A 22872-nucleotide genomic window follows, 5' to 3' on the forward strand; every position below is an offset into this window, starting at 1 on the left:
AATGAAAAAAGATTTTGAAACACCCACCAAGATAGAAAAGGCTTGACGATTAACAACAAAAGTATTGAGATACAAAAATATGCCAACACGAGTCTGTTTATCTGCCAATTATTTATGAGGCAAACGTTTATCCTTGGATTAAAATGCTAAATGAACTACATATTTTATTGCACTAAGCTCATTGGACAAAGTAAATAAATAAAATTACATCTGCCGATATGCAAATCAAAGCGATGACCAAAATGGCTCAGGAGGATAAAAAAGATACAGTGACTAAACTAATGACAGCTCCAAGAAAGTACAGTAAATATAAGAGCAAATTGCAGTTGAATATTCAACTTTGTTTAAGTTCTTGTTTTAATTAGCCTTGCCGTTGGCCAGTTTGGCACCAGGTCCAGTTGGGTTAAGCTCATCCCAAGCTTCAATCCATGTGACCATGGCTTCGGCAAGCTTGTCGAAGTAGGGATCCACCTTGCCGAGCTTTTCCTTGACCTGCTTGGACAGTTCAACATAGCAAGCTTGAACAGTGGTGCAGTCTTTGGGAAGAACCGCAGCTTGGAAGAATGGGATGATCTCTTCCTGCCAGAAGATGCCTTTGTACTCCTTCCTCAGGTTCACAAATGGGTTGCTGGCTTTGCTGTGATAGATATAAGGCAGGCCTGTCTTCACTCCCAGTCCCAAGTGGTCACATATCACCTATGCATTCATTAACATACCACATTATTGTTAATATATATTCACATGAAAGAAAGAAGACTAGAATTACAAGTCATATTGGCATATGGTATCGAAGAAACAGAAAAAGAAAGGGGACCTTGATGCACCAGCCAGCCCACATATCGTCGTAGCGTCCAATTGGCTGACCATCACCCATGAGCCCGAAGTACATTGCAGGGCCAATGAGGTCACGGTCGAAACCCAAATTCATACCACACATGGGGAACAAGGTACCCTTTGGAATTGTCAGAACAGCATCCACAAACCTTGTGAAGAAGCACAAGCAGAGTGTTAAAAACCATATTGCATAATGTAGCATACAATGTGAGACGCAAGACTAAGGAAGTGTCTACCTGGTGTTCCTCTCAAGAGGCTTCACAAGCTGTGTAGGTGCATCATAATCTGGGATGTTTAGCCACAGACCATGAGAAACAGCAGTTGGGACACCCTCCCGGAGACTGAAAGGGTATCCACGAACGAAATCAGCGCCATCCCTGTAAGGATCATACAGAGTGTTGAAGAAAAAGGGGGTGGATGGTGAAAGAAGGTTCTTGATGTGCTGCTCCAGTGCATTGACGGGTTTGCCAGCTGGGTCTTGTGCAACCTAAGCATACGTATAAAAAAACCATGAGCAGTTAAATTAGATGCTAATAAACTACAATTAAGACGTCACCCCTTTTATAACATCAAATAATAAAATAAAATAGTAAAGAAAAGAGAAAATATGCCAAGCAGATGCATGCCCTGAGAGAGGAAAGGACAGAAGCAAGTTGCAGATAAAACAAACACCAAAACTATATCTTATCTCGCATACAAAAAGAAACAAATCTGGTAACGTCATTCTTTCTTCTATTCCAATAAAGAAGTTAAAACAAGCTAAATGTAGAAAACTTATAAAAAGGCTCTGGCTTTTGCATCCCTGGAATGGAATGGTACAATTGGTCTCAGTCAATCAAGTTTTATTTGGAATTGCAGACATTGTTCAATCCAAATATACACACTCTCACTACTGAAAATCTGTTAATCAGATTTGAGGTCTACATAAGATCCAGTCTAGACATCAAGCACACATATATACATTCAAACATTGCGACATTAGAGGCATTAAAATAAAAATAAAAGAGACAGAACGTACCAAATGAAATCATCGAAATTTCATGCAAAACCATGAAACAGAATATCAAATAACAACAAGATCTAGACTTTAAAAACCCAAAAAGAATAAATAAAAACAAAACAAAGCCAAGATGGGAAAAACAGAGGAAACAGCGGACTTACGAAGCAGTCATCGTCAATAGTGAAGATGTACTTCTTCTTGGAGACCATGTAGCCGAAGCAGCGGCAGGCAGAGTCCTTGAAGGAAATGCAGGAGGACCTAGGACCCAGAATCCTGTTAATGTCGTTACGATTGTAGAGCTCATAGTCAAAGCCATCAGGGACCTTGATGGTCTTTGATGGGTCACCATCTTGGACGATGATGAGGTGGTAGGGCTGAAGGAATGGCCTCCACATCTCGAGGAAGTCGAGGTTTCTGATGGTGGGGATGACAATGTCAAGCTCATCTGTCAAAAGGTGAGTTGCAGAAGCCATTGCAGAAACAAAAGATTGAAGCCTTGAGAGAGACAGAGAAGGAGGGACAGAGTGAGAGGGGTATGAAGGAAGAGAGGGAGTTTGTATAGAAATATAAATGGAGGAGGACGTGGTCGCACGTGAGGAGACGGAGAAAGCGGCACGAGTGTGGGGTTAGGAGGAGACGTGTCGGAGATTTAAAGGTGAAAGAGAATTGTTCAAACCAAAAGGCAGTCGATTGAGAGATTTGCAAAGACCAGAAGAATATATGATTTGATTGGTTTTCTGAGGCTGTTCTTAGCAAAAAAATAGCTTCTAATACCATCATGCATTATGAACCGTCCACGTGATTTGTGAGAGTTTGATGGTACATTCGTTTTGTCAGTGTCACACAGGTTTTGTAATTGGTTGGCTAAATTAGCAGAAAAACTTGTGTGAAACGGGGAGTCAATCATACACTATTACGTGGAAAAATTATCACGTGACATATCGTGATTGATTGGGAAAGCAAAACAGTGCTATCAAGTGAACTCGCAGAGAAGGTGGTAACTCCGGAGATTTGGGAGGAGCAAATTTATCTCTCCATTTACAATAAACCAAGTTACAATGTTCAAGTTTGTTGTTAGTAATACTGGAACAGTGTTTTTCATACAAACAAAACCTCTTGAGGATCATCCAAATATTATGTCTTTATTAACTTCATAGTCCAAGGTATAGTAGCTAATTAAAAAACCAAAAGAACCCAAAATTTTCTTTTAATTAAAAAAACTTCTTTTAAAATTGGAACATGGGAATTTTGAGTACCCGACAATTTGAAAGGTAAACAAAAGAAAGAAACATGGGATGGGGAGAGAAAGGTTGAAGAGAAAAGGTGAAAAAGAAGAAGAAAAGCGTGCGGGTTCAGAAAGTTGAACGTGCATTGAGCATAGGAGCCTGTGTTGTGTTTCTCTTTGCGTCAAATTAACTTACTCAGTGAAAGACGGGACTGCCTTAATTCCCGCTATTGATTTCGGAGCTTTAGGCATCACCTCACGTGCGCAGCACACTCTCCTAAAACACATTGGGCTTCATCTTAAGCAACTCCTCCCTCCTCCTTTTACGTTTCTTCAAAGTCAATAGAAACTTTAATGACCCAAAAAACAAAACCCAGAGCCCAGAATTACAACCTGGTACGACATGGCCCATGAGACTATTACAATTAGAGGGTGTGTTGAGAGGTTTCATTAAGTCGTCTAATAATAGCTCTGTAATTAATCGGATGGCTATTAAGGACTCCTTCATTACAGAATCCATGCGTATCTTAGGATGTTCATAAGAAACCCATCAGATCCACGATCCAAAACCCATTTCTACAAGAAAAACATTTGCATTGCTTGTTCATCTATTGAAATTGCCAATTGCTTCTCAGTCTAATAATATTCAAGAATGTGAAATTTCTAATTATGGGCATCTTGATTGCTTAGCCCAAAAGGGATTTTTAGAGTTTTGCATCTTATCAAGCCAATGAGTTGCAGAAGCTTACAGGGCAGAATGCCCTACAATTATGGTTACCAACCAAGCTCAATTTTTCATAGAAATATGTGTAGAATTGATTTCAAAGCGGCCTCATATTAAACTGTAAAGTCTGCTACACACAGGGCCTAGGGAAATGCATATCATTTGTCAGTTTAGAGTTTTCTTCTCTCTGCATTCCAGAACATAACATTAGCCGACAAAAGGAAATTGCTCAATTTCATTGATTCTCTAATGTGTTAGCACGTTATCATACATCATAAATATTTTCTTTCATATGCTCTCTCTCTCTCTCTCTCTCTCTCTCTCTCTATATATATATATATATATATTCTTTTCCATGTACATAATTCAGTTAGCAAGATGAGACACCCTAAGGTGCAGTCCATTTGGTGCCTCTACTCTTGGAAATTTCGTCAGTTTGTCTCCCCCAACTTCTTCCCACCTGCGAGGAACACAAATATATACCATCAAAACAAGTATTAGAATTTCATCTTAACTGAGAAAGTTTTTAAATAAATAAATTTTTTGAAAATTTATGTGTTTTGATGTGGGTTTTTAGTCACCTGTATCTAGTTACAAAGTAGTGCAGGAAAGTTGAAATCTCTGCAATTCCAAGTTCCTTTCCTGGACACTGCCTTGTGCCCCCTCCAAATATAAGGCAGTAGTTGTGAGATTCCAAGCTCTTGTCCTGCATTTTTCATTCAGACCCAATTTAGTCACATTTTTTATGAAAAAATTACTAATCTTAATCTCACAGGAAAATAAATAAATAAATAAATAAAGAGTGTCACTAACCAGCCATCTCCATGGATTGAAGGTTAATGGATCAGGATACAGAAAGGAGTCATAATTAATCTCTCTGGTGTAAACATAAATTCTCCACCCCTTTGGAATCAGATAACCTGTTGAAGGATTGAAGAAAAAAGCTGTGGTTAGCTACTTGAAACATTTCTTAGCTCTGCCTTTGTTGATGATGAAGCTTAATTTTAAGCCCTGGTCCACCACTATCTTATCTAAAACCCTAGCCATTAAAAACCATCTTAAATATTATGCACCCTAAATTTCCCCATGTCATTAAAAAAAATCCTGATTGTCTAGCTGTGTTGGTATATTTGTTGTGAAAAATAATCATGGGTGTGTTCACATCACTCTTGTGAGTCATATCTATGCACTGTTTCACTCTCTTTTTTTGCCAATAATGTATTGGAAGTTGCATAACAGTTTCTTGAATATCATATATGCCTTTAAAAAAATTCCTGGCTCACCATTTAGCTCCATATCTTGAGTGGTTTTCCTCAGCACCCCATTGACAATGGTAGCTAATCTTGAGGTCTCAAATATCACCTGCAGGGGAAAGAAAAGAGAGCATATATATATTAGCAAACCCTGCTGTTATAATAAGAAAAAATGCAAATGATGCATCTAATTAAAGCTGAGAAATCTCTTACCGCACGAGTAAACCGCATGGATTTCAAGTCATTCCAGTCAATTGGATCCTCTGGCCTTTTCTTTTCTCTGATTGCCAAATGTTCTTTCTACAAATTATGCAGTTAAAGTCAGAACTGCAAGCATGAGAATGCAACACAACAACATGAACAAGAACAAGTTCTTTTGTTTTTTGTTTTAAGAATCATATACATCTTAAACTTACTCTGAGTTCTTCAAGCGCTTTGGGATGATCATGGAGGTACTTCACAGCCATCATTGAAGTAGTCGAAACGGTCTCATAACCCGAATATAAGATTGTGATTATGTGATCAATTATTTCTTCATCACTGAGTTTGTATCTGTTTTCATCACTCAGTAAGCAACCAAGCATGTCTTGATGGACTTCTTGGGAAGCCCTTCTCTCCTCTATGAGCTGTTCCAGCATGCATATGATGTTCTTCCTTCCCTGCATAAGTCATAACATGGTTCACAATCTCAAGTATTAGATCTTTCATAACTCTAATGAGAGATTAGATATGATAATGAGAAAATAAACTGGATTTATACCTGGAATCCACGGCGGTAATTTGTGCCAGGAAGGTCAATAGGCAATGAAAGGGTGCCTAAAACAAGCTTGAAGAACTCAGTCTTGAATGCTTCAGAAATTGAGCTTGACTCAATGCCTGCAATCTGCTTAAGTGATGAGAGAAGTGCCATCTGCATAAAACAGTCGAAGGAAAATTGATTAGAAAGGTGAAAAATAACTACACAAAAAATAATATGAATTTGGCTTTTATTTATTTATTTAAAAGGAATATTATTACACAAACCTCTTTGGTCTTTTCTTGAATGTTGATGACTTGGTTAGCCCAACCACTGAGGTGGGATCTCATGAAGTCATCAATTTTAGGCAAAATCTGGTCTCTGATCATGGTTGGGTTAATGAGGGCAAGCAATGAGCCTCTCATGTACTTGTGAGTGGAGCCATGAACTGCTGCAATGTTACATTTTCCCAATATATCCAACATGGACTGAGGATAGCCAGGAACAAGCCCTTTGGCTTCATTCATTAGGATGTATCTGTTCAGCTCCGGATCCATGGAAACAACTGTAGGGCACCCCAGTATGTGGGATTTGAAAAAACTACCATACCTGTTACCAGAAAATCAAAATTATAAAAAACCCAACTGGAGTGTTCAAAACAGAACAAAACAGAGGAACAACCATTAACATGTATGCCAAAAAAAAGCAAAACTTGAATAGAAAATCACCTTGCTCTCTGGTTTTTCATGAAGTTAGGGCCTTGTTTGAGAAACTCAGTAGTCTCCCCAAAAACTGGCCAACCCATTGTGCCTGGAGGGAGGCCTTTCTTCCTGTACCTCACTTCATTCCATCTCAGCAAAGCAGAGCAGATACAGAGGACAAAGAGAAAACAAAGTATCACCATGAACACAGCCATTGATGCTCCCTAGAAGCTGCAAAACCCCCAGACAGAGAGCATTCAATGGTATGGGCATGCTCTAGTTTATGAGAGAGTCAAAAGTGTGCATATATATATATATAGGCCTCTCTCAAGTCTCAACCACCATATGCATTAGAGAAAAAGGCCAGATAGGCCAATCCATGCACCCTATACAAATTGAGGGACCCTAATCGATGACCTCCAGAAGTAAAAGCACACTCAGAAAAATAATTAAATGACTAAATAAATTGTTCTTAGCTCTTTCCAAAGTTTTTAACTTAGACCCAACAAAGATTAACAATGATTTGCTCAAAAGTGGGTAGATACTGAGAAACATTTACTGCTATAATATTTTATTTTGGAGGGTACAGGGTTTCAAGAAATGAATTGGTTATTTTTTTGTTTTGTATTTATTTCTTTGGTAGAAAACTAGAGAGGGCTCTAACTCTAAGTAGTAAAATTTGAATGCATATGTGACGAGGCACATGCACACCGCACTCTAGGGCCTAATAGAAAAGTGAATATCCTTCACATGCCCCTCAACAATATCTGTTAATGGAATTACAAAAACCAGAAGAAGACAGGAGCTTGGTTACCATGTGAATAAGTGGAGAGAGAGAGAGAGAGAGTATTTTGGTTTCATTCTAACTGCTAGTTTGAAACTTTGGGCTGTCCCTAGTAGTTTGAAGCTGTAGTAGACTGTAAATTCCTAGAATCCGCCCTACTATTGACTTTTTGACTGTTAATATGGACTTTCAAAGGGAAATGAAGTTTCAAATGATGTCACAAGACAACACAATAGAATCTTGCCTCATGAGTCATGTATGAGTATGGTATAACATATCCCTATTTTCCCCTTTTAACAATCTTCGCGTCTAAATTCACAATCTGACAATACAACAATATAAGTATTTGTGAAGTAACAGAAGTTTATAACTGGAAATTTGGTGTATTGTTTCGGGTTTAATATTCGATTCAGAAATTACACTTATCATATAATGAAGGCCTTGACCTTGTTGCTACAATAATTGAAAAGAAAGCAAAAAAAATTGCCACAAGCATTTAACATGCCACCGCCGACCATTACTAACATTGACTATGCATCACGAGCACTCCTTTTTCCTTATCTTTTGGTCGATCGATAACGATATACCAGTGTTCTTTAAAAAGCTTTAATGGCAGCCAACATTAATATATCATCTTAGCAGGATCAAGTAGTATAACTATGGTACATTGGTTGGTGTGAAGACGATTGTCTTTTGCTATTGAAGTTGGAATTTAAGACATTTAAAGTAGGAGCAAGTTATGTCTCTAACGTGTTCTTCTCACTAGGGAAGCCATGGTAGATAACTCGACCTAGCCTTGTTGTAATCTCTTCTTTTGTTTAAGTGAATAAAGATTCTTAACGAATGGATTTGGTTGATTTTCTATCTTTTTTTGGTTTGATTTCTTGTCCAAAATATTGACAAAAAGGAACAGTGAAAGGGCTCAATCAATGCTGCAAGTGTGTTACTAGGGTTTATCGCAAAGATCAGAACACACACCACACAAATACATCTTTGGGGCGGCTCCGTACAGTAGGTGTCGATGTTCATCAGTCTAATCAACATGTTATATGATTCTAATGAGACACAGGGTTCGTCCTGTAATTTCCGTTTATCTCTTCTTCTCTCATTTTGTTTTTTGACTTTGCTTTGAAGCTGATGGCTTGTCTTCAAGTGGCCACAAAAGGTGGATCGGATGGCGACTTGAAGAAAGGTGTGGATCCTTAAGGAGATCCTTGGAAAGGGATTTGACACAAAAGTTGCATTTACCATTTTACTAACTAATTTCTAAATTAAAGAGGATAGTAAGGATAACGTTATTTATGATGATCGTACATTCATACGCTCACAAAATTACGGTATATTTTGTATTTTTTCTTTAAAAGTATATTTCATAAGTAAGTACATACGTGTTTTAGTTATATACTGTGATATGAAAAGAAATCGATATTTAGTGACATATTGTTTTCTGATGTATTTGATCCATAAATAGAAAAGAAATTTCAAAAATTGGAAGGAGAATTTGTTCCATAGCATCCCCATTTGGAGTTTTCTAGTACACACGGATGTCTTGTTTAGCATATGACAAATGGCATGTAGACACCCTTTAAATTTTCCAACTTGTTATCCAAACTCCAAGGAATTTTGCTAAGAATTAACATGGCATGATTTAGAGGAAGATTGCCGACATGGTATAGATTGATTAGAACAAGCTAAAATCCAGAAAAGGAAGAAGAAAGGGGGCCAAAGAAACTTGATTATCAAGAAAATAATAATAATACGAGAGGAAACTTAAGGAGAGAATAAGAGAAAGCGATATGTGAATGATAGGAGTAGGACTTATATGTGAATCAAAAAGAAGTTGCACGGAAATTCCAGATAGAATACATACGGTACTGGTAGGCTGCAAAAGGTTTTATATATTATGAAGAGAGAGAGAGAGAGAGAGAGAGAAAGAGGAGAGAGAGGGGCCATAGGGGGGCCAGAGGGGGGCCATTACAGAGGGCAGAAGAGAGAGATGGAAGAATGTCTACCCACACAGACGCACACATGCACTTCATGCAAAGTTCTTTGCTTTTTTGATTACATTAATATTAATGTTTGAATAATTTATGATATAAAGTTGTGATGTACATTGACGCATCCAGTTGCACGAGGGCCTCTATTTTGTTTTCTTCTACTTTTTTTTCCATGCCAGAGCAGCAGACATGGGCACACACAACCATTATTTCCTCTGAATGATTGATCTTCTCGCTCGCAGTCTGGAAGCTCTACGCAAATTAACTTGTAAACCCTAGCTTTAATTTGTTTTTTTATTTATTATTATATCAAATTTCATGAACACATCAAAGTATTTGGCTTCACAAAAACGAAGATCAAATCATAATAATATGCATGCGCAGACACTGAAATTGAAATTATTATTAATTAAGAAGAGGTGGAGATCATACCTCAAGACAATAGAATTCAGCTTGCGCAGTCCAATTTTGACTTTGGTTTTGTGACTCGAACTGGCCACAGATCCATATGATACAGGGAATAATATATATACGCCCACATGCACCAAAAGGAGAATTAAAAATCTACTGAATAAATAGCTAAGCCATTTCTGCAGATTTTGTTACTAATTGCAGTTTTTTTGTTTGCATATAAGCATGTATCTTTCAGATTCGTTGCTCTCAAGTGAAGCAAATTAACAAATTGGCCAATTCATGCTTACTATATATTACAAATATTGGTAGGTAGTACAATTACATATAGTAAAGTTTCGCGAGACCTCGTTCTTTATAGGAAGTTTCTTTAAACCCTGTTGGGAAGTAAATACTTTCTTCTTTATCATGCAAGTATGAGTTTCTATATTCCTGCTAATAGCAGTGTGACATATACGTAGAAATTTTTCTTTTTATGTTTTTCATGAATTATTTTTGTATCTATATATATAAAGCAAAAGGCAGAGAATGACAAAATATTTAAAATACCATAATATGCTACTGGTTAATGCAAACATTAAGAATTAAAATTATTAATTAAATGAAGATAATATAGTAAATTCACACTTTTTCATATTAAAAAAAATTAAAAGAAAAAGAGAAATCAATTTTTTTATGGAACACAACTACCCATTATCTTTTTTAATTCTAAAATAAATTTAATTTTTTTTAAAAAAAAGCCTCTTCTAAACGTGAAAGTGCGTACGGAGAGACTAGTATTTAGTGTGAACGGTGATTTACAAATAAGAAAAGAGAGAAATAGTATCCAGAAACTTTTCAATTTGTGTATTTGGATGAAATGATTTAAAAGAGAGTAAATGTGAAAGAAGAACTCTGAAAAAGAAAAAGTGAAATGGTAAAGTCAAAATTACAACGGACGGTGTAAAGTGTCGAGTGTCAACTACATATGCCAATGTGACTGGAAAGCGTCTTGAGACTCACAATCTCATTTCCCAACTCAAATATATAAATAAAAAAAAATTAATAAAATAAATAAATTGTGCAGCTGCAGAAGTACACGGGTCCTCAAAAGACCAAAGGATACAGAAGAAAGAAAGAGAGAGTAAAATGATGTGTGTTTGTTTCTGTGTTTGTTTTGTAGTTCTTGACGTCTTTATCCAGAACCACAAAACAAAACCCATTCCCATTCCCATATGATGATTGTGTGCACGTGTGGTAGGTCTATCCACGTGCACCTGTTTTATTCGCTGAATCCTGAATTGATTGATTTGTTCTTTGCTTGCTTCTCTTTCTCTCCCTCTCCCACCCTCCTCCTGCCTGCCTGCCTGCCCGCCTGAACTTCTGATATTTTTTTTTCACCCCCTCTTTTCTCTTGTCTCTTTGCAAACTGTCACCTCCTTCACCCACCACACATACCACATACTTCTCACTTCTTTTACCTCTTTACTGCTTTACTTCCGGGTTAATGCCAATAATTGTTATTAACCTTCCATTTGTTACTCCGGAGAAATATAATAATATCGTAGTACGTTCTTATTGTATAACTTATTCACGTATTATAAAATGGATGGACAACATGATTGATATATCTCACTTTTAGAGTATTAATATTAAAAAATATATCCACTTGTATTATTGCATATTCATTAATTATACCACATGGTCATAATACGGTATCTTACTAAGTTACCGTCGATAAATATGTGAGAACCAGAAGAAGCCATAAGTTGCTCATTAATTGCAGCAATATTTTGAATTCTGTCGTCGACAATAACAAATCTGTTTGGAGTTTGGACAAGTCACGTATCTTTGTGTTTGGGTACATGCATAAAAGGATTAGGGCTTGGTACATACCTCCTGTTTGGCTATCTTAATGGGTTTGAGTTTGCTTCATTTTTCAACGAGGGAAATCAGATGTCAATGTAATTAACTCCTCTAATATACGTGCTTAGACTGTAAATACTATTAATATTCCTTTATGGTAAGTGAGTGATTAGGCGAAAGCAAGCTACCTTATTGGGATCACAACACGTGTCTTTCCCCTAGGAGCAAGATCCACCTAACCAAACTTGATTATTTCTCATTCTACCCAACAAAGAGATTCAATCGTTCCTATGAATTTGGAACCCACCATTGTCTGGTGGATTCTACGTAATATACGTACATGACATGGGGTTCATTAAAAACTCACAAACCAACGGGTAATGCTATAGAGGTGGGTACACAATATGGTATAAAATGTGGTAAGTCTAGCATTTTCTTTAACGAAAACAAACACTTGCAAAATTATACAGATAACTTCACATTGTTAAGAAGAAAAAATATAGTTTAATCAAATGCAATTATGGTTTAACGCATAATTAATCATGATATAATGTTAGTTTCTAGTTACTAGAAGGACGAGAATTGAAGTCCTTTGGGTTGCAGAGAAGCAGTCACGCATGGACTAGAAGGGACGAGAATTGAAGTCCTTTGGGTTGCAGAGAAGCAGTCACGCATGGACTAGAAGGGATGAGAATTGAAGTCCTTTGGGTTGCAGAGAAGCAGTCACGCGTGCTGATCTACGGCCATGGACGTACCTGCGCTGATATAAACTCGAGCTTGCTTTTTCTATCCTACTTCAATAAACTTTCGGCTACTTAAATGCCCACAATAAAAGCCTAACTACTACATTGTTTCAGAAAAGAAAGAAAATAAATTTGTACTGCATGCAAACTCGTGCGTTCCTTTCTCTTTAATTTGTACGTGCACCGATCTCTGCCGCTCTAGACAGACAAATCTGTCAAGCTATAAAACTTAGATATCAAAGCTGCCAGCTCGATCTTTATTCAGAAATTAATATTGTTAATTAATGATGAAAACTGATGATCAAACAGAGGAATTAATGTATTATATGTGGTTTTGCAAGTTCCAACTTCCATATCCAAGCAACAATTTGGAAAAAGATTCTGAGAAAACTTTAGGTAGCTAGGTTGGCTCCACAGCAGAAGGGTGCGCACCCCCACCCCATGTGTGAAGGGGGTCCCCCATAGCCAATTTGTTGTGAGTGATGCATAATTGCTTGTCTTTGCTGTTGTTTCTTTCATTCGACCTTTCCCTCCCACTTTGTCATCATATTTTAAATAAATTATTTATATATGTTGCATGTATATATATCTTATGTATTTCAATATATCTACATATATATATGATTCTTTTCAATACTATCATAATCTCTAGAGAGAGACTATCAGGCTCGTTGAGTTCTTGCATCGAAAAAAAACTTGTGTGAAACGAAATAGCGTTGAGCTTGCTAGCAAATACAAGTGAGTGAGTTGAGTTGAGAGGGGAGATTAGGTAAGCTTATTAGGGTTTCTTATTTGTGGGCATGGGTGCCCAAACCCACGTGATCGGGTGGCTGCTTGGCCACAAGGAGGATGAAATTTGTGGCGTGGGGCTTTTCTCTTCCCCCACACAACACCAGAGGCAGACAGGAGGGGGCTGGGGCTGGGTTGTCTAGTGTTTGTGGTGTAGTTATATGCATTAACAAACAACAATGGAATTATGGAAACGAGATATAGATATCCCCATTTGCATGTTACCCCCTCGTGGGTGTATCGTAATCGTCCTTGGTACCTTTGTGGAAAAATATATATACATTACACACATTGACAAGTACCACACAGTTAGCTCCTGTCCTAGTGAATGATCCATCCATATCATCCATCACCCCCCCAACCAAACCCCCCTTTCCCCTACCCACATTGCCTAACCATCACTTCATTTCGTTACAAATTCTTTCAATTTCATTCACAAAAACGAACATCTATTAGTAATAGTATACAACTTGTTTGTTCTTTGTTGTATTGTTAGGTACGCATCGATCGATGTAGTATTGGACCTACACTGCCATGTTACGCAATGAGGAAAATAGTTAGGATTAAGATAAGTTACGGGTCCAATATAGAATGCTAATTAATCTCATATGGTTTTTCACTCTTTATTTTTAAACTCAAAAGGAAGGAGAAGGAGAGAGAGAGAGAGTGAGAAAAAGAAGCTTAAGAAACACATATGCTTTGAGGTAATATATATAATAAGAGTTTGAGGAATTCTTCAATCAATTTTGCCATTGAGTAGTGCGTTGACGACAAGAGTACTCCACGAACACAATAGTCAAAATGACATAAAATACATGAATATAGTATTAAACAAACAAATCCACAACATGCCCATGAAAATGTGAAATAAAAAAAACACACTTCTCTCTTTCTTTCTCTCTCTCTCTCTCTCTCTCTCTCTCTCTCTCTCTCTCTCTCTCATTTTTCTAATGTTCCATTCATGCATGATGAACCAATATCATCGAAGCTAGCATGTTACTGGTGTGAAAGTAATACTAATTAGGTAATCAAGTAGATCTGATATCCTATTATTCCTAAATCCATTTGTATAATTCAACCTAATGACATTGATTTTATAAATACTATAAATTTATTTTTATTCCTTCTTCAAGATTGCTAGCATGTGTATGGATGCCTCCTAACCTACCAACTCACATGCTCCACACTAATTAACATTTAATTAGGTACATAATTATAAGTTTAATTAGCTACTCGATTCTAATCAAACCACTGGGATGCATCCACTGTTTGACTCTGGATCCATCAGATCATGATCTTTTTTCCCTTGCAATAATCTCTTTGTTTATTTCACGATTACCCAATACCAGTTGGTGGTGCCAGAAATGTTAGATCTTGGATGACTAAAATTCTGAATAAAATTAAGCCCTGATTTCTAATAAGTTAAATTTGACTAGTGACTAATAACTAGCTAGCTATAAGTCTAAAAACTTGGTCACGAATTTGACCGACTCAAAAATTCAAAGGTAGAGACAACCCTTTCCCCAAATTTAGCTGATGATCTGACCACAAATTGTACAATCCAATAGTCTGTTAATAATAGTTTTGACCAAAAAAGAAATAGAGAAAATCTAATTACTTATAATGAAATGATAGAGAAGTTACCTTTTTTTTTTTTCTTTTTTCTTTTATCAAACTTTATAGGCACGTTCTTTTCTTTCTTTTTCTTCCCTTTGGGTACGTAGGTCAAAGTACATGTATTCAAACACGGGTTAAGGTTCGATTATCCATCATTTTGTTGCTATGTGTGGAAATACTGCCCCATATGAAACTAATCATTCAGTGAAGGTGACATCCACTTCAAACAAGTTATGACCGTCACGGGATGTTACCAATCCACCTATATAATAAAAACACGACGTGACGGTCACGGATCATTTCTAAAACTTACTTTGGTCTGAAATTGTTAGATTGTAATTTGAATTTATGGGAACATCTTAAATCCGGCAATCTTGTCATAAAAGAGAGGGAATTAAGTGGAACAAAACCAAAAGTGGTTTTGGATATAGACGGATGTAGTACTACTCAATTATTGGAAGAGACAAAACCTGGACTAAATAAGGTGCGATCCCATTTACTATCAGTAGTGGTTGGTTGGTTCCCATTACAAATAATATGCATCAAAGGATAATTCAGGATTTTCCTTTCTATTATCTAATTACTCCCACTTTCTATCATTGTGCCCCTTTCTTCTCACAACACAGCATGGAAATACACTAATAAAAGCCAAAATTTTGGGATTTTGATTCGATGTTCAAGCAGCAAATATATATATATATATATAATATATATAGCGAAGGATTCCATTTAGAAACATAATCACTAGGGGCTTTTCTTTTTCTTCTCAGAATGTTCTCTCTCCAAAAGACAGTTGGAAATCATTACAGGTTTCCTTTCCACAAATGTTTAGAATATTGCTATATTTACTTCAAACTTCAAATTAATGGTACTAAACTGTGCAGGTTAATAAAATTCGAGTTAGTCTTTATTCTGTTGAAAGAGTTCCTGAGTTCAAATTTCATAAACGGTCGCCGGAAATAAGGAATCAGAAGACACCTTAAAATTTCTCATCTTGGTGCAATGCACATGAAATGAAACCATCTTTTTAAGGAACATTCGTATTGGATGCTAACGTTTTCGAGTTTGGAGAAGCCCACGTTTTTAGACCCATGGGCCAAGCATTTTCAAGGCCTACGACAGACGACACAACATATTGTTTTCCTCTATGAAGCGATGAAACGACAATGATTTTTAACACATCTGTTTATAGAAATCAATTACAAATCATGCTAGTTCCCCGAGATTAATACAATTCTCATGATGAGGATTTAAGCTTATTACATGAATTTCTATCGTCTCTGCTATGGCTGGCAAGACCCAGGAGGTGATCCTGGCTGCAATCAAACACATAAATTGTTATAAAATAAAACAAAATAATATAAAAAAACTATCTTCATGCAATCAAAATTTGTTATAGCTTACCACACATGCATGGACATCATTGCATCCACACAAGAGCTCCCCATTCAGATTGTCTAAAGCTTGAAACGACCCTCCTCCTTCACTCCTCTGCATCAGAAACCAAGCATTGTGTGAATAAAATTTCTCTGGTTTCATTCAAAACCAAAAAATTAAACAGTGGGAAAAAAAAGGCATGCCTTGTAAAAATCGACAGCGACGAAGTTAGCCCATCGGTTGCCAGCCGCACCATAACAAGTGTAGAGCATTTTAATCAGATCCCCAGAGTTAATTGCACAGCTGATTTGCTTGATGGGAATGGAAGTAAAATAATTAACCAACACCAATGATTTAGTCATGTCATTTAGAGGTGCTGATTCTCCTCTATTTGGACAATTTCCTGGCTTCATTCCACCATCCCCATCTGTGTTCAAAGTAAGACTCAGAAGAAGTAAAGAAGTAAAAAATTTGAAGTTGGTTGATGGGTTCTTACATTGGTTTTCAACCATGTAGTTCCATTGGTATGCAATCCCTTCAGATTGTTCCTTGGCACTTTTTGAAGTAAATACAAGTAGTCTTTGGTTCTTAGCAACCATGTCACTAACCAGTGGCCAGTCCTGACCATTTTTGGGCATGCTTGTCAATGGAAACCAGTATTTCATCAACCCAGAAGCTTTGAAGACATTTGTCAATCCATTTGGAGCTTCAACATAGTCCTCTAATATCAATGTGACAATTTCTGCTGGGTTGGCAGATAAAAATGCTTCAATCTCCTCGAGGGTATCTATAGCTGGTTCCTATTAATTAAGTAGCAACTTTCTTAATCCAAAAAAAAAACAAACAAACAAACATATGTTACAAAAAAGAATGAAATGGGGCAACTGGGTTTGCTTACAAATGCAGTAATGTCATGGCATTTTCCATTGAAAGAGTGGCACAACCACACATCTCCTTTGAAATCATACGTATCGAGCATTAAGGCTCGAACCCCGTTCTGTAAATTTTCCATGAAGATGACACACAAAATGATGTTCAGAAAGTTCAGTGAAACAAGTCATGTTATAAATTAAGCAGCAAATTAAATAGAATTGAGAAAGGCACAAGGCATATATACATTTAGCTGTTGAGTGATAGTATCTTCTTGATTTGTGAAGGTAACGCGAGGAATTCCAGTATGAGAAGGCTCTCCCTCAATAGCGAAAGCATTGTGGGTTGTCAAAAACGCATACTTGTTGAATGGCAGAGAATTGTTCTGTTGCATTGCAGCAAATAACAAAAAGACAACAAACAAATCAAAATATTACACCTTATTGGGTCCAAATGGGCCATGTGAAGGCCCAAACTAATGTTCTAAAGCCCAAGGAATGGGTTTGGTAGGGCCATTGTGTTCTGTTCAGTTGTTGTGACATCCGAAAGAGCCGGCAAAAGTCATGCTTGGATTGGATGGATTCCATGGCATCAATATGGTGGACCCATGTCCTCCAAAATCTCTGTTTTTTTTCCTTTCATGGTATTGTCTTGTAAAGTTGGAAACTTCACAAAGTCTCTGTATGTGAGTGTGTATGAGAATCTCTGTATGTGAGTGTGCATGAGAGAGAGAGAGAGAGAGAGAGAGAGAGAGAGAGAGAAACTTCACAAAGTCTCTGTATGTGAGTGTGTATGAGAGAGAGAGAGAGAGAGATAGACATACCAAAAGCTTGAATTGGTCTGTAATGGTTGATCTTATACATCTAGAGCCGGAAAAGGCTTCTGGGCAAGAGGAGCAGAAAAGCCCTGCCTCACAATCTCCGTCTGACGAGCATGCTTCTAAAAGCTACACATTCAAACCACAAAAACATAAAGCTTTACTCTTTCTTTTTCCTGTCACAAACATTCATTCATAATGAAAAAGGGTAGGCAGGCACAAACCTTGCACTGCCCATTGGAGCAAGCTGTGGCAACGCTGAAAACCGCTGCACTAGCTATGATCATCAAAAGCAAGTTCTGCCGAGCCTTCATATTTGTAAAACAAAACAAAGAAGAAGAAAGGAAATAATGTATCTGTTTGTTGGGTTTTGGTGAGCAGCTTGGGTTTCTCAGTTTCGGCTGAGAAAACGAAGAACTCGGCAGAACTTTTGCTAGGAATTAAAACTGAGGCTGGGGATACATAATTATATGGATTGGATTTGGATACAAATGCTGAAATCCAAATTATTAAAATGGTAAATTGGCTGTATATGATTAAATCCAATCACAATTCACAACAAAGACGTTGGTGAGACGAAGATGAAAATAGATTAAAAATTATGGTTTAGGCCAAAATCATTCGAACCGTAACGGATCATTTAACTTTCGCTCCCATAATTCATTAGTTTGACACGTCACTCAATCTCCGTGAAAAATTGACTCATGGCTAAGGAGAAAAAAAGAAAAGAGTGCTGCTATTTTCACCACTCGTCCTCTTTTTCTATTCACTTTATCTTCAAAATTTTAAAGATAATTTTAATCTTTATGTAAAATGACTTCTAAGAATTTAGGGGAAAAACCTCAACTCATATAACCCACCTATTCTACTGTTTGATAAAAAGAAAAAAAGAAAAAGGAAAGCGTACGACTCGTGAATTTGATCCAGTCCTGCAAACACAACTTGATCATCTCCATATGTCTCAAACTAATGATTACTTGAATTAATAATTAAAGAGTATTTTAAGAATAATGGTGGGTGGAAAGATATGAGTGTGTTTTTTCAAATTTACATGGTGAGTGAGAAGATAAGATGAGTGAATAAATATAACAGGGTGGTGGAAATAACAGCACTCAAAGAAAAAAAAAGAAAAAATGGAAATGTAGGATAAGGAAACAAATCCATGTTAATCAGCAGTTACCATATATGGTAATGCAAATATATTTTTAGACCATATATTAATATATATGAGGATATACTTAGCATCCTTCCCATCCCATTACAATCAATTACATGACTATCGGCATCCCTGTAAATTCTAATACAATTCAACTGAACAAGATTAATGTTCTTTAGAAATTAACAAAAGGCCTAGAAAGCAATAGTCCTGGGCCGATCCACAAAAAACCGAGTCCATAGCTCAAGTATTTAATTTAAGAAGAATTTTAGAGGCTAATGTGCAAGAGGTTTGAGTGTTGGGCAGCAACCCAAAATAACAAAATATTATAGCCCAAACCGAGCCCATCGTTGACGCAATTTTTGGCATGTAATATATATTTTTTATATTTATGTTATATAAGCGATAGCCTAAAATACTGTAAGTTAATTTAGTCTAATCTACGTGTAGAGTATTCAAACTTAGGTGTAGAGAGACGAGCTCATTGCTTTAGCCAACTGGTTTAACCAACTCTTATTAGTCAAGAAATATTTATTTAAGAAGAAGAATCATGAATTGAATTAGGGGATGGTTATTCTTTAAAAAATAAGAATTAACTTTAAAGTATAGTTGATAAACATAACTACAGAATATCACCAAAACATAATTAAATTGGCCCAAAGCAAATTAAAACAAAAGAACCCATAACGTTACAAATCCCAACCCAAGTAAGTAAACTTTTCACAAGTAATCATACAGAATAGAATAGATTATAGATATATCATTCGTCTTGAGAGAAGAATTTGTTGATGGTAGGCATGATCTCAGGCCGGCGGGTGCGGAGGAACCTGCGCAGCCCATGCTCTGCGTACTTCTCTCCCTCTTCCTTGTTTTCCAGCACTCCCATTCCACGCCTAGCTTTGTCGATTCTGCAAGTTAATTAAATTCATTCATTAATCACAAGTTTAATGTAATTAGGAGGACCCTTTAATTATACATGCATATAATAATAAGTATATTTTGTACCTGACATCTGGGTTGAGGAACACGTTCCTTGTAAGCTGAAATGCGCACAAGCTTGTCACAAATGTCATCGCAGCCATTAGAGGGTACACCTAAACAAAACAAAATCCCACAGATGGGATTTTTTTATATCTATAAATTAATTTATTTTTTTAACGAGCTCACTGTCCTGATCAATTGGTCTAAACAAACAACTCACTGAAAATTTAACGGAAGTTTTTTTATTAAAAAAATTAAAACCAAACCGAAGCTCGCTCACCTCAGGCTTAACCCAACGCCCCATCAGAAATAAAGATCTCCTTCCTTGTCTAGCTTTGTTGCTCAAATGAGAATGAGATGATCACCAACCTATCTTCTTGCTTTTTACTGTTACATTGGAATTCTATGTGCGCCTAGTATATATAGTGTCATGTGGACTTGGGGTCACCAACAAGGAAGGGGTCCTAGATGGAAACTCTATCCTACTTACTGTGGGCTGCATCTATTTTGACCACCTAAAACCAGCGGCTTAGCCTCTGGATTTCTAAAACTCGTAACTTTTCAATGGCCATTTGGCAATAGCCTTCGCCTGTGGGTTGACAATTTAAGTCTTTGATCCAATCACTAGAATGTTCTTCTGCGGTGGCAATCAAATATTTGCAAAAGATAAACATTAAAAGAATAATATTAATTCCGTGACAGATCAAAAAGTTAAAAATAAAAATATGGGCCTAGAGTCTACCAGAAACAGAAAAAACTATTCTGGGCCTAGATGCCCCAGCCAAATCTTCATAAAGATTATCACTAATGGGCAAGGCTCTAGCAAGAACCTCTAAATGAGGACTTAATATGAGAACACCGTTGGATATATCCAACGGCTTTCCAAAAAGCAGTTGCAACTGAAATTATTGCACTGAAACACTCCCTTCATCCGCATGCTTTCTCCTCTCTCCCTCCAAAAATATCACTCCCTCCAAAATCACTCCCTCCAAAAATATCACTCCCTCCAAACAGATGCTCTCTTGAAGAACACAATTTGTATTTTCTGGTTTGATATTCTCCTCCCTCCCTCCCTACGGTCTACCCCTCTAATTCTCTATTATCCTCTTCTTTCGCATGCTATGTTCTCTCTCCCTCCAAAAATATCCATTCCTCTAAAAAACAGATACTCTGTTGAAGAACACCATTTTTTTTTGGTTTGATATTATCCTCCCTCCATCCCTACGGTCTACCCCTCTAATTCTCTTTTTTTTCTTCTTCTTCTTCTTGAGCATGCTCTATCCTCTCTCCCTCCAAAAATATCCCTTCCTCCAAAAAAACAGATACTCTCTTGAAGAACACCATTTTTTTTTCCTGGTTTAATCTTCTCCTCCCTCCCTCCCCCATGGTGTACCCCTGCAATTCTCTTTTCTTTTTTTCTTCTTGTTTGGTCATTCATACCATACAAAGCAAGTTACATCTACCTTTGTAATTCAATTTTCTATTTTCATTTGGCTAGTTTGGTGATTCTGGTCTGCTTCATCAAAGTGGCCTTGAGTTCATTACTTGATGATTGGAGACCACAAGTGAGCACTTGGCTCTGGTTTTATACTGTTGGTTTTCAAATCTTTGAGTTTGTTGGCATATTGGTCCAGCCCATGATGGAAGAAGAAAGTAGTCTCCCACAACTTTCTGGCTCCTTCTCAAGCTTCACGTGATGAGTTTTGGATGATTGCTTTTGAGATGTTCTTTTTATAATTAAAGGGAATATGGCTGGTGGCTAATAATATTGCATGGAATGATGATGTCTTTGGTGGGAGACAATGCACGGTCCAATGATAAAGAATGTTCTTTCTCTTTGGCTGGCCATCACGTGGGTTGATATGCGGTTTCCCTCATTAGGAGAGTTGCTGCATGGGTTTATATAAGGAGGCAGCAACCAAAGCTAGAGCAGAGAGAGCGTGTTGCACCAGAGAAGACATCGTGAGACAGAGAGAGAAGGGTGAGAACACCATCCGAAAGCCATCAGTCTTCCACTCTAATATTGTGAGAGTGAGAGAGTTAATTGTGTACCACTCTAAGTGTTTAAGTGAGGTAAAAGTGGGAGAGTATAGTGTGGTGTCATTGTACTTTCTCTGTGTGTATCATCAAGCCCTGGGCATTGGCTTGGTAGGATCTCTCTGTGTGTATGGACTATAGCGTTAGTATCATTTATGTATCTTAATGTATTGACAATAGCGTTAGTATTAGCAGTAGCAGATATCATTTTTGTATCTTAATATGTTGACAATAGTGTTAGTAAATATCATTTTTGTATCTTATGTGTTGATAGTGTGTGTAGTATGGGTATGGGTGTTAGATCTATATCTTCATGTTTTCGTTATGGTTTCAGTATATCTTATTTAAACTTTATATGTTGGAAGTATAAAATGGAATATGAGTTTGAACTTTGTTTCACATAGGCGAGTACGGTCTTATAATCAAATCAAGCAACTTCTATGGATAAACGTCAGTATTAAAATTCACAATAAAATACTGAGGAAACTAATTTATCATTGCTTGCACTCGTTTACAAGATGCTGACTATATTTATATACAAGTATTCTGCATGTGGGTAGAGACTTTAAGAATAAAATAACATATCACTAATCTGATAAATATTCTGTACTAGTCAAGACCACATGCAGTTGTCTTGGTCCCACACCTACACTACCGTTAGTCCAGCTCTGTGTACATGCACCAGAATATTGTGTTGTCTACTTAGTGATTATGTCATGTCTTCTTCTCAACACTCCCCTGCAAACTTGGCTCCCGGGAGACAAGTTTGGATACCAAATGAGAAAAGCGACCTTTGGATAGTCCTTTGGTAAAAACATAATTGAAACCAGAAACATTTCTTGTGATACTCTAAACCTTTCTTCTGATACTCTTCTCATACTCTGTTTAGCAAGTTTAAAAAAAATTAAAAAACCAAACAGATGAGCCAGCAACATAACACAAGCAAATATGAAACGATGAGTTCGAATAAAATTG

The 22872-nt window shown here is 36.9% G+C and overlaps 4 protein-coding genes across 5 annotated transcripts; all 4 read right to left on the reverse strand.

The window, feature by feature from the left end:
* Positions 1-138: 138 nt before the first annotated feature.
* Positions 139-2386, reverse strand: RGP1 (reversibly glycosylated polypeptide 1). The gene is made up of 4 exons (XM_021961074.2): positions 1996-2386; positions 1071-1321; positions 815-983; positions 139-696 (listed from the first exon to the last, which is right to left on the reverse strand). Exons 1-4 carry the CDS (start codon positions 2305-2307, stop codon positions 358-360), a joined length of 1071 nt encoding a protein of 356 aa, XP_021816766.1. The 5' UTR covers positions 2308-2386; the 3' UTR covers positions 139-357.
* A 1523-nt stretch (positions 2387-3909) lies between these two features.
* On the reverse strand, positions 3910-9898 carry BR6OX2 (brassinosteroid-6-oxidase 2). 2 transcript variants are annotated; one of them, XM_088250177.1, is made up of 10 exons: positions 9687-9898; positions 6501-6704; positions 6060-6381; positions 5797-5946; positions 5453-5695; positions 5250-5336; positions 5067-5145; positions 4597-4703; positions 4365-4489; positions 3910-4243 (listed from the first exon to the last, which is right to left on the reverse strand). In XM_088250177.1, exons 2-10 carry the CDS (start codon positions 6686-6688, stop codon positions 4150-4152), a joined length of 1395 nt encoding a protein of 464 aa, XP_088106303.1. In that variant the 5' UTR covers positions 6689-6704; positions 9687-9898; the 3' UTR covers positions 3910-4149. The 2 variants fall into 2 exon arrangements, with proteins under 2 accessions (XP_088106303.1, XP_021816764.1); XM_021961072.2 differs by lacking the exon at positions 9687-9898 and having other exon boundaries at positions 3911-4243; positions 6501-6942.
* A 5884-nt stretch (positions 9899-15782) lies between these two features.
* LOC110759084 (PLC-like phosphodiesterases superfamily protein) lies at positions 15783-18309 on the reverse strand. Its single transcript, XM_021961112.2, has 8 exons — positions 17948-18309; positions 17730-17852; positions 17154-17291; positions 16935-17033; positions 16533-16836; positions 16240-16463; positions 16064-16150; positions 15783-15975 (listed from the first exon to the last, which is right to left on the reverse strand). The coding sequence occupies exons 1-8, from the start codon at positions 18035-18037 to the stop codon at positions 15943-15945; spliced, it is 1098 nt and encodes a 365-aa protein (XP_021816804.1). The 5' UTR covers positions 18038-18309; the 3' UTR covers positions 15783-15942.
* Positions 18310-19434: 1125 nt separating this feature from the next.
* Positions 19435-20297, reverse strand: LOC110759079 (B12D protein). The gene is made up of 3 exons (XM_021961107.2): positions 20141-20297; positions 19885-19973; positions 19435-19787 (listed from the first exon to the last, which is right to left on the reverse strand). Exons 1-3 carry the CDS (start codon positions 20162-20164, stop codon positions 19640-19642), a joined length of 261 nt encoding a protein of 86 aa, XP_021816799.1. The 5' UTR covers positions 20165-20297; the 3' UTR covers positions 19435-19639.
* Positions 20298-22872: the final 2575 nt, after the last annotated feature.

The sequence above is a fragment of the Prunus avium genome, chromosome 3 (genome assembly GCF_965620075.1).
Source record: "Prunus avium chromosome 3, drPruAviu1.hap1.1, whole genome shotgun sequence".
NCBI classification, from domain to species: Eukaryota; Viridiplantae; Streptophyta; class Magnoliopsida; order Rosales; family Rosaceae; genus Prunus; species Prunus avium.

Bases quoted from the DNA above. Each gene is read 5' to 3' on its own strand.
- RGP1 (XM_021961074.2), bottom strand. From the start codon at position 2,307: ATGGCTTCTGCAACTCACCTTTTGACAGATGAGCTTGACATTGTCATC. The intron at 1,322-1,995 runs GTAAGTCCGCTG...ACGTATGCTTAG, and splicing joins CTATTGACGATGACTGCTTC to GTTGCACAAGACCCAGCTGG. The intron at 697-814 runs GTCCCCTTTCTT...ATGAATGCATAG, and splicing joins GGGCTGGCTGGTGCATCAAG to GTGATATGTGACCACTTGGG.
- LOC110759084 (XM_021961112.2), bottom strand. From the start codon at position 18,037: ATGAAGGCTCGGCAGAACTTGCTTTTGATGATCATAGCTAGTGCAGCG. The intron at 17,292-17,729 runs GTATGTCTATCT...GCAATGCAACAG, and splicing joins CAGACCAATTCAAGCTTTTG to AACAATTCTCTGCCATTCAA. The intron at 17,034-17,153 runs GTATATATGCCT...GAAAATTTACAG, and splicing joins CTATCACTCAACAGCTAAAT to AACGGGGTTCGAGCCTTAAT.
- BR6OX2 (XM_088250177.1), bottom strand. From the start codon at position 6,688: ATGGCTGTGTTCATGGTGATACTTTGTTTTCTCTTTGTCCTCTGTATC. The intron at 5,337-5,452 runs GTAAGTTTAAGA...CATAATTTGTAG, and splicing joins AAGCGCTTGAAGAACTCAGA to AAAGAACATTTGGCAATCAG. The intron at 5,146-5,249 runs GTAAGAGATTTC...TTTCCCCTGCAG, and splicing joins CCATGCGGTTTACTCGTGCG to GTGATATTTGAGACCTCAAG.
- LOC110759079 (XM_021961107.2), bottom strand. From the start codon at position 20,164: ATGGGGCGTTGGGTTAAGCCTGAG. The intron at 19,974-20,140 runs GTGAGCGAGCTT...TGTTTTGTTTAG, and splicing joins GGCGTTGGGTTAAGCCTGAG to GTGTACCCTCTAATGGCTGC. The intron at 19,788-19,884 runs GTACAAAATATA...ATTAACTTGCAG, and splicing joins TTCCTCAACCCAGATGTCAG to AATCGACAAAGCTAGGCGTG.